This window comes from Haemaphysalis longicornis, unplaced genomic scaffold (assembly GCF_048455015.1).
Source record: "Haemaphysalis longicornis isolate Haplotype H1 unplaced genomic scaffold, Haemaphysalis longicornis Haplotype H1 scaffold_1, whole genome shotgun sequence".
Classification (NCBI taxonomy): domain Eukaryota; kingdom Metazoa; phylum Arthropoda; class Arachnida; order Ixodida; family Ixodidae; genus Haemaphysalis; species Haemaphysalis longicornis.
The window spans coordinates 480,832,963-480,845,865 of NW_027526203.1; the positions used below are offsets into that span (position 1 = coordinate 480,832,963).

General features: G+C 49.3%; 1 protein-coding gene across 4 annotated transcripts in view; it reads left to right on the forward strand.

Moving 5' to 3' along the window:
* LOC144156343 (cubilin-like) overlaps positions 1–12,903 on the forward strand; it is a 116,550-nt gene that overhangs the window by 78,417 nt on the left and 25,230 nt on the right. For 3 of the 4 annotated variants that reach the window (XM_077688343.1, XM_077688344.1, XM_077688342.1), the window contains 3 exons: positions 4,811–4,973; positions 8,905–9,086; positions 10,756–10,915. In XM_077688343.1, the coding sequence (XP_077544469.1) occupies positions 4,811–4,973; positions 8,905–9,086; positions 10,756–10,915 (505 nt within the window). The remainder of the gene's footprint in view (positions 1–4,810; positions 4,974–8,904; positions 9,087–10,755; positions 10,916–12,903) is intronic. The other variant, XM_077688345.1, reaches the window with a different exon arrangement.

The window sequence follows — 12,903 nt, forward strand, 5'->3', positions numbered from 1 at the left end:
ACAACACCAAAGAAGGCATAGGGGAGTGGTTAGACTATTTTTTTACCGTTAGTGATGTTACATTATTTTTTTATTATTATTAATTACGTGAGAAAGAAAGAAAGAAAAACACGCGCCCAGAGTGGGGACCGAACCCACGCCTTTCGATTAGATCTCGAATGCCTTACCAATTCGGCTATCTGGGCGACTGTGTTCCGCTTCACTTTCTGGACTATTTATATTTACTACAACTGTATCTGACGCTTGAGGGTGGTAGCCAGCGCCACTCAGACTACACGGGGAGAAGGGGACCTTCTTTTTCAACCCCCGGGGCGTGACGCGAATGTCTACAGCCTGTCATGGGCGGTCAACTGGCGGGAAACCCTCTTATGCTACCTTGGCATCAAGGCTGCCAGAACCGAGGCCCTCGCTAAGCTTTCGCACGATAATAGGGTTTGGAAATGAGGGGCTCGTTAGGAAATACAGAAAGAAACGCCGGCAGTCTACAACACCAAAGAAGGCATAGGGGAGTGGTTAGACTATTTTTTTTACCGTTAGTGATGTTACATTATTTTTTTATTATTATTAATTACGTGAGAAAGAAAGAAAGAAAAACACGCGCCCAGAGTGGGGACCGAACCCACGCCTTTCGATTAGATCTCGAATGCCTTACCAATTCGGCTATCTGGGCGACTGTGTTCCGCTTCACTTTCTGGATATTTATATTTACTACAACTGTATCTGACGCTTGAGGGTGGTAGCCAGCGCCACTCAGACTACACGGGGAGAAGGGGACCTTCTTTTTCAACCCCCGGGGCGTGACGCGAATGTCTACAGCCTGTCATGGGCGGTCAACTGGCGGGAAACCCTCTTATGCTACCTTGGCATCAAGGCTGCCAGAACCGAGGCCCTCGCTAAGCTTTCGCACGATAATAGGGTTTGGAAATGAGGGGCTCGTTAGGAAATACAGAAAGAAACGCCGGCAGTCTACAACACCAAAGAAGGCATAGGGGAGTGGTTAGACTATTTTTTTACCGTTAGTGATGTTACATTATTTTTTTATTATTATTAATTACGTGAGAAAGAAAGAAAGAAAAACACGCGCCCAGAGTGGGGACCGAACCCACGCCTTTCGATTAGATCTCGAATGCCTTACCAATTCGGCTATCTGGGCGACTGTGTTCCGCTTCACTTTCTGGACTATTTATATTTACTACAACTGTATCTGACGCTTGACGCTTGAGGGTCATATATGTATATATATATATATATATATATATATATATATATATATATATATATATATATGTATATATCGAACCGAAAAAATACCGGTTCGCGCACCGGTTCGATGAGTTCAATTATCACTGGAATTGGAAAATAACATTTAGCAGTTTAAAACGACAGTCAAATCAAAATACAAACAAAAATTCAAAATGCTTCTGTTCCCCAAGGGCAGTGACGCAATTGCAAAGCACACTTTAAACAATTACGAGATATTACAAAAACAGATGAAGTGGCGACGATTTACCACCTACTTTCTCGCCCAGACTTTATGTTGTCCTAGCGACTATTCATAAAGCCACCGCCAAGAGATATGACGGTGGGATATATTTTCTGTCGTTTGCTTTTTTGTTGAAATCGCAATCGTCGCTATGGAGTCGCCAATCACGCTAACCTTGAAGCCTTAAATTTAGGCCTGCGTACTGGCGCGTTCAAATACCAGCGCTTAATACCACTGGCGCACATTTTTTATATTTGTAACAAAACAGAAAAATCGTACAACAGGCACATAAATACTACCAATGGGTCGCGGGTTCGATTCCCGGCCGCGGCGGCCGCTTTTCTGATGGAGTCGAAAAGCAAAAACGCCCCTGTGTACGAGATTTCGGCGCACGTTAAAGATCCCCAGGTGGTCAAAATTAATCCGGAGCCCTCCATTACGGCGCGCCTCATCGCCTGCGTGGCGTCGGCGCGTTAAACCCTACAATCAATCAATCAATTAAATACTACCAATGAATTATATTATCTGGTCACCCTGAATAATTTGTTATCTGTCACCTTATCGAAGGCTAGCCACACTTTTGTTAAAAGTAAGCTTTAGATAACGCTCAGTCACTGTATTATTGTTCTGACCACTGCAATTCCTTTTGCGATAGCTATGCCGGATGTGTGCATTACAATCAGTATGTCATCGTACCGCCTGACCCCCGGCCATCGTTCCGTGTGCGACACTGCGGAATCTTATAACAGATTATGCTGTTACAAAATGAAAGGGAAATTTGGCGCGCGTAGCATGAGATGGGACTTTTTTGGGTAGACGCTCTTTAATTCGTCCGCAGCAGTACTCCCCTCCAAAACGAGTAGCAGTAGAAGTAATGTAACGAGTTGGGCAGTCACTAGAAGTCCACCTTCGAAAAAAAAAAAAGCAGATCTTAAACCGGCAAAACTGCAGAACAAGCAGAAAAGATGATGGCTGGGTGAATGGGACAGTGTGATGTACCGGCCTGCCTTTCTGCACGTGTCACCTGCTTTATTACTGTTTCTGCTTCTAAGACAAGGTCGAGGGCTGCAGTTTCTTGTCAAGGGATTAAGTGCGCACCTTAACAGTTTTCCATGACATATCTGTTGTTGATTGATTGTAGGGTTTAACGCGCCGACGCAACGCAGGCGATGAGGCGCGCCGTAGTGGAGGGCGCCGGATTAATTTTGACCACCTGGGGATCTTTAACGTGCGCCGAAATCTCGTACACACGGGCGTTTTTGCTTTTCGCCTCCATCAGAAAAGCGGCCGCCGCGGCCGGGAATCGAACCCGCGACCTCGTGCTCAGCAGCGCAACGCCTTAGCCACTGAGCCACCACGGCGGGTGACATATCTGTTGTTATTTGTATCTGTAAAAAAAACAAAAAAAACGGAACTTGTCCACTGTACTGTCCTGAAAAACTGACCACGGAACTCACTTCCTTCGCATTGATGACACGTTTGGTTGTGAAAGGCAGGGCAAAGTAAAATATAGAGCAATATCCACGTTTTGGTGCTTTTTTTTTACTTATTCTGTTTTACTTGCTTTTTGCGTAATATTTTAAAACAACGTGATTCGCCTTTTTTCTTTTGTTGTTTTCCATGTAAACACATTTAAAAAAAAAACTGGCGCATTTGATGCCCCGTGTTATATCTCTGCTCCGAGGCGCAGCTTATGTTGCAGGCCGGCAGACTTATTTTAACCAGCTGGTGATATTAAACGTGGATCAAAATCTTGATACACGATCGTTCTCAATTTCCATATACTTCAGAAAAACGGTCATGGGGAAGGGAGATCGAGGCCCCTTGTGGTCAGCAACAAACGGCTTAGCCACTGAGCAGCTCCTGCGGTAACACTTGTGAAGTATTAACAATTTGCAGGTGTTGGACCTTTTAAACAAATTATGAAATGCAAAACGTTTCCACACATCGGGTGTGGGCTTTCGCTGTTGCGCAGTGGAGCACTCCTGCAGCCTGAATGCTCCAATAAAGTCGCAGCTAGGAAGGGCAAATCGTTTTATATCCCCTGCAAGCTGCCGAGAATGACATTTCGTTTGGTCAGCTTGTACTACTCTCGCGCTTCCAGCAGCAACAGACCATTGCTACATTGGTGTTCATTCATTTCCCCTGTTGTTACATAGAGCGTGATAGTGTTCAATTGCCTGGAGGGGAAAGTGCGCGAGCAGGTACGAATTTGATGGCACATGACAGAAAAAAAAGGCCTGAATTGCATTGACTGTGCAATATCAACAACGGAGGGTCGAACCGTTTCGGCATGAACCGTAACCGTTATTTCTTTTTTCGGTTCAGTTCCGGTTTGGGTTCTGCGTGCTCAAAAAATAACTTCTCGGGCAGCGACTAAAACTCTAAAGACTGCCCGCAACACGGACATTGTTCTGGGTGCGTTGCAAGTGTTGCCATCATAGCCGTGAGGGGCAGCATCTGGCGTAGATTGAGGTCGAAACAAAGCAGTGTTGCCAGCATGCGTAGAATATTAGAGTATGCTTGGCAACAACGCCCGAGTTGCAGTCGGGTTTTAGTCGCTTAGACTCTAGCTACGCTGGATTCCTGCGCTGCTGCTGCTCCTGGGCGGGGCGCTGTACAGCCCGCGTCGGCCGTAGAGGGGGCTTTCCTGCGCGGCATGGATCACCGGAGTGACGTCATAACGGCGGTGCGTGGAAAAGGGTCGCGCAACTCTAAGCTCCCTGCGTCTCTAGATTCACGGCCTTGGATTTGAGTAGGGTGCCTCGATGCCAGCGCCGCCGCATGGCGGACGCGCGTGAATCGAGGTACCCTAGTTTTGCGCAAAAGTTCCTGTATATAGGCTCTCTATACAGGAACTCTAGATTAGCGCCGCTCCGCCACGCAATGCATCCCGCAAACTTTCGCGGCTGGTAGTACGTCACAACTTCCGTTGCACCGTCAAATATTAAGCACCCTGCCAGAGCCCAATTTGGTGCTACGTTACCATTGCACAATTTGCTGAAGCAATAAGCTCGTGTCATTAAGTATCAAGAAGGGGAAGAGTTCGGTACGTAAACACGTTGAAAAGCACGCAGGGAAGCGGGCTGTGGAGGTAAAAGTGATTGATGTCTTCAGCCTCTTATCGGGCCCCCTCATGACCAAGGAACGTGTCGCAAACTCCGTGGTCGCAAATATAGAATGTCTCCTTACACAACCTCCTGCATGTGCCTGGCATTATCGCGCCCCATGACGGCGGCAAACGCCGTCATGGGGCGGTGACGACGACGATGCCGCCCTGACGACGAGGCCGCGCTGACGACGACGATGCCGCCCCTGGCTGCGCAGATATTCGAGGGCGAGGAGGAAGGCCGCGCGTTGCTGGACGACCTGTGCCGCTTGGACATGCCGGTGGTGATCACATCGACACGACGCGTCATGTCGCTGCAGCTGCGGCTTCACGCCAATCGTCGAGACGCCGTGGAGGCTGCCTACCAGTTCAGGGCAACGCGTGAGTCGTTGCTCCCCCTCTCACGACAGTTTGGCAGCCAGGCCGGCTACGGCGCTGAACAGCAATCCGGCTTTTTTTTTTCTTCTGTGCTTGGCCGGCCGTTGCATTACTACAGTGACCCGAAGAGAAATTGAGCGCTCGAATAACCCATTTCATTATAAAGCGAAATAAAGGGTATTCTTAGAGAAGGGCTATTGAAGCTGAATCACTCAGACAAAGCAGCCGTACACATTGCGAGCTGAGCCAGGTATGAAGCTAGTTATCTGCACTCTTCCCGTAGGTCCCACCCATGACGGCTGAAAGGCTGTAATGGAAAATTTCCTTCTAAGTTAAAGTAGAAAACCTTATGGACAATAAGGCCCAATAATACAAGGCTGGCGTGCTTGTTGATGCTATGCTACCTAACGTGCGTATCAGATAAGTGTGCAGCGTGGGCGCGCGCCTCTGGTTTTACGGCTACGTGGCAGTGAATAAACAAAGGCTCTTCGAGGCGCACCTTCTTACCTAAAAGAGTAGGCGCTAAATGCAAACCTGAATCGTTTGTGGCCATTCATAGACAACCAATGTCTGAAACTACGTAATGGCGCGTGCTTTGCAAGGACACAAGAGATACAAAGGAAGGGCCCCATCCAGCGCTTCCCCCCTTTGTGCTGTACTCAACAGTGCCCGCGGTCATGATGTATTTCCAGCTGCAACGCCAACTTGCCCAGAAATATGCACTTGCGACATTCTACCACTTGCTTAGCCGCTTGCGCAGTTTACGTAAGATCAAAAAGAATTCACAGCCTCTCGTGTTACCACGCGCGAAGTAGGCGTGTGGTAACATGAAATAGCGATAGCTGATGGGCGCCTCTATCATACTAAGCTGTTCTAAGATGCCCTCAATGCACTAACCTCAAGATTTCAATGACCACGACGGGATTTAATTTGTTGTGATTATGCAGTGTAACACGCCGACGCTGCACAGGCGATGAAGCGCGCCGCAGTTACGCTGCTGAGCACGAGGTCGCGGGTTCGATTCTCGGCCGCGGCGGCCGCTTTTCTGATGGAGGCGAAAAGCAAAAACGGCCGTGTGTACGAGATTTCGGCGTACGTTAAAGATCCCCAGGTGGTCAAAACTAATCCGGAGCCCTCCACTACGGCGCGCCTAATCACCTGCGTTGCGTCGGCGCGTTGAACCGTACAATAAATCAATCAGGCGCACCGTAGGTGGGAGGGGGGGGGGGGGAGATTTGGGGCTTTGGATTAATTTTGACCACCTGGGGATTTTTAACGTGCTCGGAAATGTCGAACACACGGGCGTTTTTGCTTTTCGCCTCCATCAGAAAAGCGGCCGCCGCGGCCGGGAATCGAAACCGTGACCTCGTGCTCAGCAGCACAACCAGGATTAGTTTTGTGCGAAGGCCACGCCGCTACCTCGCTACCTTCGCCTCGGCACCACTGAGAGCCTCGCGATCCTGGGGAAGCTTTTCTGCGCGAACACCGTCGTGACGAGAGGAGCGTTGAGTAGGGGTTGTGACAGGCAAGCTTCATGATGGAACAGCGAAACGACGACGGACATCGAAATGAAGCCGTGTATTTGAAACGTTTATTGCCTTTTTTTACCAAAACCCCATCTCACCACTCTTGAAAGTCAACTTAAATAAACTTCTCACAAGAATGCCGCATCAAATTATGTCTTTCGATTCAATACGAGCCAAATCCAAACTTACCATCCCAATATTTCTCAAATTCACCGCATAAGTTTCTTCAAGTACTTGTGGCCATAAACTTCCCCTAGCTGACATGTAAAACATATCGTAGAATAGCTTTGACCGCGTTGCATTTGGGTCCGGTAAAAACTTCCGCTTTTTTATTAAATTCGCTTTAGGTGGATTTGGCTCATTTCGAAAGAAAGCACCTCATATATACATGAAAAATTACAATTCACATATAGCGCATTCCTTTGCGCATACTTGCAAGCAAACATGAGATAAAAATACAAGCGGCACGTTTGCTAAAGCATTTGCTGTTTCGGATAGACGCGAAATTTTATCCTGCGCTCGCGCAGGCGCGCGTTGGGGCAACGGTAGGTCTGACGGTGACCCATGCATCACTGTAAACACCGAAGCACGTGATAGGGGTCGGCAATAGACGACCCCCAGCCGGCACTGAACAAAGGACACGTTGTGGTCCACCTGGCACCCGCTCCGCCTACGGTTCTCCGCGTTCGTTTTTTTCCCAATGGTGGGACATACACGAGAAAGTTTATTCGGGGCTGAGAAGACTGGAGTAACGCCATACTTGTCCGCGACACTCCCTAACCCGTGGGATAGCTGGCGCACATAAAGGATTACCGCGAACTTTTTACGTTTACCTTCGTCCTCGCCCCTCTCCCCTACTTCTCCACTATTTTTCACCCATTTATTTAGGAGCTGACTGACGACCACCAGCTCAGTATGAGGGCAACGCGCTGCCTCAAGCCTCTGCGCTTGCAGTAAGAAGCTTTCACAAACTGTGTGGAAGCAGGACTTGTGCAGAGCCGATTGCAGTCATGATTTGAGAATCCCCCTCTTTCTGAATCCACCTCTATTACCTACCCCTATCATGTGGTTCGGTGTATGTGGGCCAGACCTACCGATGCCTCAACACGCGCCTGCGCGAGAGCAGGAACAAACTAAACGAGGATGAAAGTCCGCATCTATTCGCGCACTGCGGCAAGTGCAAATGCGACCCGTGCTTCGACGACACTGAGATTCTGCTTCAACACAAAGGCCAGCTCACGCGCGAGGTTGTGGAGTCGTTTCACATCGCGAAAAACAGCAGATGCATTAGCCAACCTTCTATAAGGCTCGCTGATAGGGGGTATTTGATGGTGTCTGCACACGGGCCACTTGCATTTTTGTCTTGTATTTGCTTGCCAGAATGCGCAAAGGAATGCCCTATGTGAGTTGTAATTCTTCATGTGCATATGTTTTTCCGTGGATTAAAATTTTGAGTTGCTAGTCAGCGCGTGTCCTGCCTCCCCTCATTTCTAGGTCCGTCGCCTTTGCGCTGTCTCTATCATGAACCAATGCCAACGTGCCCAACTGACAGTCTTCAGGGAAGCTTCGCTGAACCGTGTCTCCGCTGGAGGGAAGTAGAATACTCTAGCTCACTCTACCTCGTAGTCCCATATTCCGTGGTCCCATAGACAGTGAGCTCTATTTCCGCTGCTGCCGCGGCCGCCTCGGTCTCCGGCGAGGCCACGTGACGTGGCTTCGCAACCACCCAACCACGTGACTTCTTCCGCAAAGCGCACGACCGCCTCTTCTCTCTCTAGGTCGAGCTGTCTAGCCGCGGTTTTCTGGTGATACCCGTACTGTGCTATGTCGCCCACCGCATGGGCTTTGATCCGTTTAGTTGCTGTTGCCATTTAAAGGGAGAAAGGATCCCTGCCAGGCTTGCGCAATAGACGCGAATCACTCATTGGCGGGATTCGCCTGGAGTTATGGCATTCGCAAGGAGTTATTGTTTGTTTCATTTGAAAAAAAAAATAACGGTCTGGTATGACCATTAGTATTTTATCACCGCCTGACACCCGTCTGCCACTGTTCTGCATGGGATGCACAGAAAACATCGCTTCAGGTTTTTCAGACCTGCAGATTTACACAGGGCACCGCTAGGTGATTGTACGTGCGTGTAAAGCCGTGGTAATATGAGAATAGGGGTGCATTTGTGTTCAGTGCACTGCTCGAAGCATCAGAGGATTAACTTTGCCAGGCTTTGTCTCACTGCTCAATTGCGCACCCTGCGTTGGCACTCAACGTTGATTTTCTTACCGCCTAGCCGCCAAAGCGAGTGGCGAAGTGGGTGCAGAACTGGTGTTTAACCGCGTGACGATAGACGCTGGCAAACCAGCTGTTGTGTCACGGACTCGACAGGGTGAACCCACGCAAAATGTGCGCTGCAGCTTGCGGCGGCCTGCACGAGGCGAGCGAAGGGTCGATCGTGTCGCCGGCTGACCTGGGCGATGCTGAGAACGGACTCACCTGCATCTGGATCATCCGCGTCAGGAACAACTACCTGCCTCGCGTCGAATTCCGAGAGTTCAGCTTCGCGGAGTCCGAAAATTGCTCCGCCGGCTACATCGAAGTGAGTGCTCAGCGGTGGCCTGGAGGCGCACTGCGCAGGCGTTCCAGACCAAGAAGTTTTTGAATGAAGATAATGAAAGCTGGTTAATTCGAATTTCAATAATTTGAATTTACAGATAATTTAAACTGTGCGATATGGTCCGGCAAGCTCTATAAACCATTTCATGCGTTAATCTTTCATCAGATCAGGACATGCCCCGGGCTGTATTGCACATGCGCAGTTGCATATTCTTGCCGACTGCGCCAATTATAGGACCGCTAGAACAGCCCACTGATAAAAGGGCAGCTCCCAGGACGAATACGTTGAGAAGGTCTATAGAAGTCAATGTATAGAAAACCCGTTAAAGGGACCCTGCAACACTTTTCTAAACTTTTTTTTAAATCTTAAAATCTTCCAGAACGTAGTCACCCAACACACCCAGTACTTAGATTAGGGGGTCTCAAAGTACCTCAGCCAAAAATTACTGCTCTATGCCCATCAGATAACTTGGAAACTCGCTCAAAAGATTTTTCTCTCTTTCCTGGTATTGACGTTCTTCAATCGCCCGAATTACGTCACTAAGGTCATGCAGCGGCTGTTGGCCGGTTTTCCTTCAGTTACAGCAATGAACGCTTTTCGACAGCAACTTTAAAAATAAAGCCACTAAAACAAAGCAGAAACGGAAGGCGTATCTGGTGCGACGAGCAAATTTCGTAGTACCGCTCCGTGCTGCCGATAACTATAAACCTTTTCATTGGTTAATCTGTAATGAAATCGGAGCATGTTCCGGGCTGTGTTGCGCATACGCAGTGACATCTTTCTGTCGACTGCGCCAATTGTAGGTCCGCTAGCACAGCCCATTGATACAATGGAGGCTCCCAGGACGAAGAAAATAAAATGGTCTATAGCTTTCGCAGGGCTTCCAGAAGAGTGTTTCAGGGTCCCTTTAATTCAAACGCGAGTACGTGCGGCCACGGATAATTCAAACTTTGGGTCACCGCGCCAGCGGCTTGGCGTTTAGTACACGAACAAAGAAACGCACCCGCTGCCTACATGCGAGGCAGCGCAACCGAGAGAGAAGATAAAATGGGGATGGTTTTCAGGGTAGAATCCCGAGTAAAACCCTCGTCTCCTTTGCGACTGCGTCGACGTGCAGGCAAGATTCGCTCACACATGAGGGCGTCATTTCTCAGCTCAGAAGCGCTGCCAGTGGCGGCAAGGAGCTCGAAGCACCAGTGTGGTCACATGCGGAAGTCGTGGCCAGATTCAATGCCGCGCGTTCCTTCTTCAGTTTTGAAGGCGAAGAAAAGGCCTTCCACCACACTCGCCAGTTAAAGCAAAAAGTTCTGTCTGTCGCCTCTGAGGACAAAAGGGCAATCACTAACGTTTCGAAGCATTACTTGTTGAAATGCTCTACTGCTTCCCATTGGCAGATTGATTAATTAGGTTTCCCTTTAGTCAGCCAGATTAGCCGAGCCGCATTGGTGTCGGAGGTATGTGCTAGCCTTTCATTCCGGAGGGGCCTGGTTCTAATCCAACCCAGACACGTATTTAGATATCTTTTCAACATAATGCGTGGGTCGTTTTGTGGGCTGTCTGTGTGCCAGGGACAGCGGAGTTGACTGGCGCTTCGATCGCTCTGATAGCTCGCCGAATCCCTCCCGACCGACCATCCTCTCACTCCCGGCAGGCTTACTTCCTGAGCCAGGGAAGCCACATGCAGCTCATGCCCCGACGCTGCACGGCTGATCCTCCACCGCCCGTGGTCGGCATCGACAACGAGGTGCGTCTCAAGCTGCGCGTCGAGCAGCGCGACTCCCACACGCACTTCCGGCTTCGCTTCCGGTCAGGTACTACGCAGCCCATTTTCGCGGAACTGCCCGCCCCTCCCCTTGTGCCCGTAGTGCACCATATTCTCATCCCATGACATGTTTCGGTTTAAGCGAAGTAGCCCATCTCTAACATTCGCTCACAGCTGCCCACAATGATCCCCCAGTGCCATAAATCGCGTTAACTGCAGTAGCGTATACGTGGTAGGCTTATTTATTTCCTGGGCACCGCACCCATTAATGGTGAACCTCTGTTTTAATAGCTGAGCTGTTTAAGCTTTTAGTTCTGCCGTACGGCGTTACCAGACAAAAATACCAAGAAAAAATACCCAGCGCACGTGAGGAGCGCCCGGCGTCGGCCAGCTCGACCTTCAATGACACTCTTCGCAGCGTTTGTGGCGTGATCTCTCGCGTGCTATTCTGCTCGCCAGTTCACGTGCATTCGCGCCTGAAGTGGGGAGCACCGACGCCGAGTTCGTGCTACAGACGCCGAGTTCCAGAAGCCGGTTGCCGCGAGCTCTAGCGCGTGCTAACGCGGTTTACTTGGGAGAGATGTGAAAGGCTGCGGACGAAACAATCCGGCCTGCCAGTCATGGAAAACATTCAGCGGCCAGTTCAGAAATCTATGTGAGGGGCAACAGCCGGGTCCCCGACGAAGGGAGACGGGCCGCCAGCTCTCCTGTTTCTCCAGGGTTGCATCACTAGTGCAAGCGCATCCGTTTTCTAACAGCGGGGCTGTTGTTACTGGCCGTAAGGTGACCGTTGCAGAAAAAAAATGCTAAGAAAACGCCTAGCGCTTGTGAGCGTGTGCCTCGCGGCGACCCTATATTCGCCTTACATTTTGTTGCACCCTTCATCGGAACATGGCACGACTATAAATAACTTCATCAGCGCTTTTTACAAGGGACAGTCCGAAACAAAACAAAACAAGAAGTCTGATGACACCCAAGTACATCGTTCGAACTGTGAATGCCACAGCATTAATTGAACGCCGGTCAGTGCTCTTTGGAATTTGGCGCTGCGAGGAACGTAGGCTGTGTCGCCGCTGTGTGAGGTCAGTGGAGCGCGTACGTGACATGACGTGCCGTTGCCGACCACCGCCGCACTCACATCAGAAGCTGCGCGCTCGGCTTTCACGGGGCTCTGCGCATGCCCAGGAGGCTAATATGAAACGTGGGAGCGGTTCTCGGCTTGCGGCGCCGACGACAAGCCGGCGCTGGATTTTCCGCTCGATGGGCCATTTAATGCTTTCGCTTTAGAAGGCGTAACGCAAGCGAGTGCTCCCAAGCTCTACACACGAAACACGCACATGGTCAGAGGTATTTCGTGCATGGCATTACACGTATTATCATCACTCACGTTAAGGCTGTAACTACGTTTTTAACTGGCGAAACGTCACACACATTGATGTCCTAGAAAGGTAAAAAAAAATCGATTTTGGCTACAGATAAAAGCATTCTTTCGTATTACTCCAGACAAGGCGCCACCTCGCACTCCAAGGCATTCAAGACATCGTCTGAAGGGGAACTCACCTGGTCACATTCCTATGAGACTTAATAATTCATGACCCTGGGTTTAAAAAGCGTTGTGTATGAATGCTAAATGTTTTAAAAATTCCTAGGAATGTTCCTAACGGCCCAGTGTGCTTCTTTAAAAAAAAGGTCAAGTATTTCTATAGCAATACTTGACTTTTTTTACTGAGGTAAAAATAAACCAGAAGCGCATTTTGGTTTATCCAGTTTTCACTAGATGGCACTAGCTGCCTAGCAAACGAGAGTTTTTTTTTTTTCATTTGAGTAGAGGAGTGGCATAGCTCTGGAATAAGCAAACTAGGCCGTTGTGAACATTGATACGTATATAAAAGCTTTGAGTATTGGTGCACGATGGTCTTTGAGTCCGGGAGTCATGAAGTGCTAGGGATATGTATACGGGAGTCCCCCTTAAGGAACCGACACGGGATAAGCTCCATGACATTTAATAGAGAGTTACAGCAGATCGGAAAAACGGTT